At 46.4% G+C, this 2,500-nt stretch overlaps 1 protein-coding gene across 4 annotated transcripts in view; it reads left to right on the top strand.

Annotated features, from left to right (window-relative positions):
* Positions 1-2,500, top strand: part of LOC143134802 (receptor-type tyrosine-protein phosphatase delta-like) — a 121,731-nt gene that overhangs the window by 98,169 nt on the left and 21,062 nt on the right. For all 4 annotated transcript variants that reach the window (XM_076295460.1, XM_076295458.1, XM_076295459.1 and 1 more), the window contains 4 exons: positions 1-144; positions 822-1,015; positions 2,031-2,051; positions 2,137-2,254. The exon at positions 1-144 is cut by the window's left edge and continues 165 nt beyond it. In XM_076295460.1, the coding sequence (XP_076151575.1) occupies positions 1-144; positions 822-1,015; positions 2,031-2,051; positions 2,137-2,254 (477 nt within the window). The remainder of the gene's footprint in view (positions 145-821; positions 1,016-2,030; positions 2,052-2,136; positions 2,255-2,500) is intronic.

The following is a 2,500-nucleotide window of genomic DNA, read 5'->3' as shown; positions in this document are numbered from 1 at the left end:
TCAGCAGCCCGCTTCCGGAAGCTTCCACGTTCCTGCTGCAGGGCCTGAAGAAGTGGACAGACTACAGTGTGAGCGTGAGCGCGCTCAACAAGGCCGGCGCCGGACCCCCCAGCCCCGCTGTCATCGTCCGCACCGAGGAGGATGGTATGTTACCATGGCAACACCTGTTCCCTCCTCCCCCTAACCCCCCCGAGCCTTCCTGCACACTCTGACCTCAGTGACCTTTGACCCCCCCCCCCTCTGAGGTGCCCTGGTCTGTGTGTCCTCCCTTCAGCTGTGAGCGTCCACAGCCACGCCACTGTCCTCTGGACTCCCACCTCTCTCTGGCCAGCGCTCTTCTGCTAAATGTTGTCCCATTCTTCACCGACTCTGACCTTATAAGGCTTGTGCTGGCAGTTTTCCTCCTTTGAATGTGTCTAAGCACTAACATCACACGCTTGCTTCCCAGTCTCTGGCACTCACTGTCAGCTTGATCTGTCAGGAACACTCAGGCCGACGGATGAGAGAAGTGACTTTTAAAGACACTCCTAAGACCCTTTTGGCAACCGTAGTGACAGACTTTTTAACCTCATTCTTACTTGTGAAATGCTTTGAAATCCAAAGCATCTTGTTTGCCTATTTTTCTTTCGCACTTTTTCCATTTTGTATTAATTATCTTTCTCAATTTTTATTGGCTTTGTGTCCAGTCGTATTTTGGTGGTAAACCTTAAACAAAAAAAAATTAAGCAGATTTTTTTCCCATCCCATGTGGGGTAACCATGAAGTATTTTCTCCTGTAGCTCTGATGCGCAATCCTCCTCTATCCCACAATGCCTCTCTAGTTCCTAGTGGTCCTCCACGTGGTGTACAAGTGGAGGTCATAAATTCCACCACAGCCAAGGTGATGTGGCGTTCTCCTGTTGCTAAGCAACAACACGGTCAGATTCGGGGGTACCAGGTGACCTACATCCGTCTGATCAGAGATGAGCCTGTGGGGCAGCCCTGCATCAGAGACCTGCTCACTGTGGGGTCAAAGGTCAGTGAGAATCACACCCACACACTCTCTCTCTCAGACACATACACACACACACACACACACACATTCAGTCCAGTTCTTAATCATGAACTCATCCACTCACAGCCCTGTGGTGTCAGATTTGATCAGCTGGTGTAATTCATCCATTTTAGATATCAATGTCAGTAACACCCAGGAGATGATCATTGATTTTAGGAAAAAACAGGATGCCATCTCCCCTGTTGTCATTAAAGATTGTATCAGCGATTTCAGGCCCAAACATAAATGATCATATTCATCTAATCTTTCCTAACGATCCGCTAGCTGCCTGCCCCATAGGCAGCCTAGGCTCCAAGATCTGTACACACAAACAGAAAGTGACATTACACCGCATTCGCTGATACAACCTTTAATGGTCAGGCTGTGGATACTGTTCAGAAATATAAATATCTTGGGGCTGTGATTGACAACAAACTAACATTTGAGCATCAGGTTGACAATGTGTGTAAGAAAGCTCACAAACGCATGTACTTTTACCTTAAACTCTTTTAGTTAGATGTTTTACAGTTGTTTTATTGTATCTGTTCTTACTTTTTCTTTTATTTGCTGATATGGGTCTTTAACTCTGAAGAACAAAAACCATCTCCATTGTATAGTTAACAATTGTAGTAAGATTACTGGGGCTACCTTAGTTAACATTCCTTCCCTGCACAAGAACAGAGCACTCAAAAAAGCCTGCTCGATCCTGGATGATCCCAGTCACCCCTTGTTCTCAGAGTTTACATTGCTTCTGTCTGGCCGTAGATTTGTGTCCAAGACATGTAAGACAAATAGATAGAAGAACTCTTTTATACCCACTGTCACCAGCATTTTAAACACTCACTCGCCAGCCACTTGGGTATATTGAAGACACCTTGAACCTTGAACCTAATTGTGCCATCTAATTAGCAAATGAAGCACTCATGTTCTCACTGACCACTTGTTTCTTGTCTCTCCTGCTCCTCTTCTCTTGCTGCTGGACTCTTCCTGTGGGCAGGGGAATGATTCTGGGGAATATGTAAGTGCATATGATTCCTGCATTTGCACATGAATTCCTGCTCTGTGCCCTAGTAGTGAGCTGATGAGTGCACTTGTGTTTGCAGGAGTTGCTGATCTCTGAGATGGTGCCTGAGACATCCTACGCTGTCTCTGTGGGTGCTTACACCACCAAGGGAGACGGGGCTCGCAGCAAAGCCATCATCATCACCACACCTGCCCCACGTACGTCCTCACCTCACCTCACACACTCACACACTCACACACGCTAGCACCACCGTGTACACACACATCATCACCCACACTCATATTTACAGTCAGTGCAGATCCAAAACCTATAATTCATTCAAGACGCATACACTCACATATCTCTGATTAAGATGCACAGTTGTATAAAGCCTCTCCTGCCTTTACAGTGACCTTGATAGACATCATAGTGACCAAACCTGTACTTATCACGATGCATAAAAT

The sequence above is a fragment of the Alosa pseudoharengus genome, unplaced genomic scaffold, assembly GCF_046254945.1.
Source record: "Alosa pseudoharengus isolate Yale_2024_CS ecotype anadromous, Long Island Sound unplaced genomic scaffold, YU_APseudo_1.1 YU_APseudo_1.1_scf_2, whole genome shotgun sequence".
Taxonomy (NCBI): Eukaryota; Metazoa; Chordata; class Actinopteri; order Clupeiformes; family Clupeidae; genus Alosa; species Alosa pseudoharengus.
This window is presented reverse-complemented; position numbering and strand designations above follow the sequence as displayed.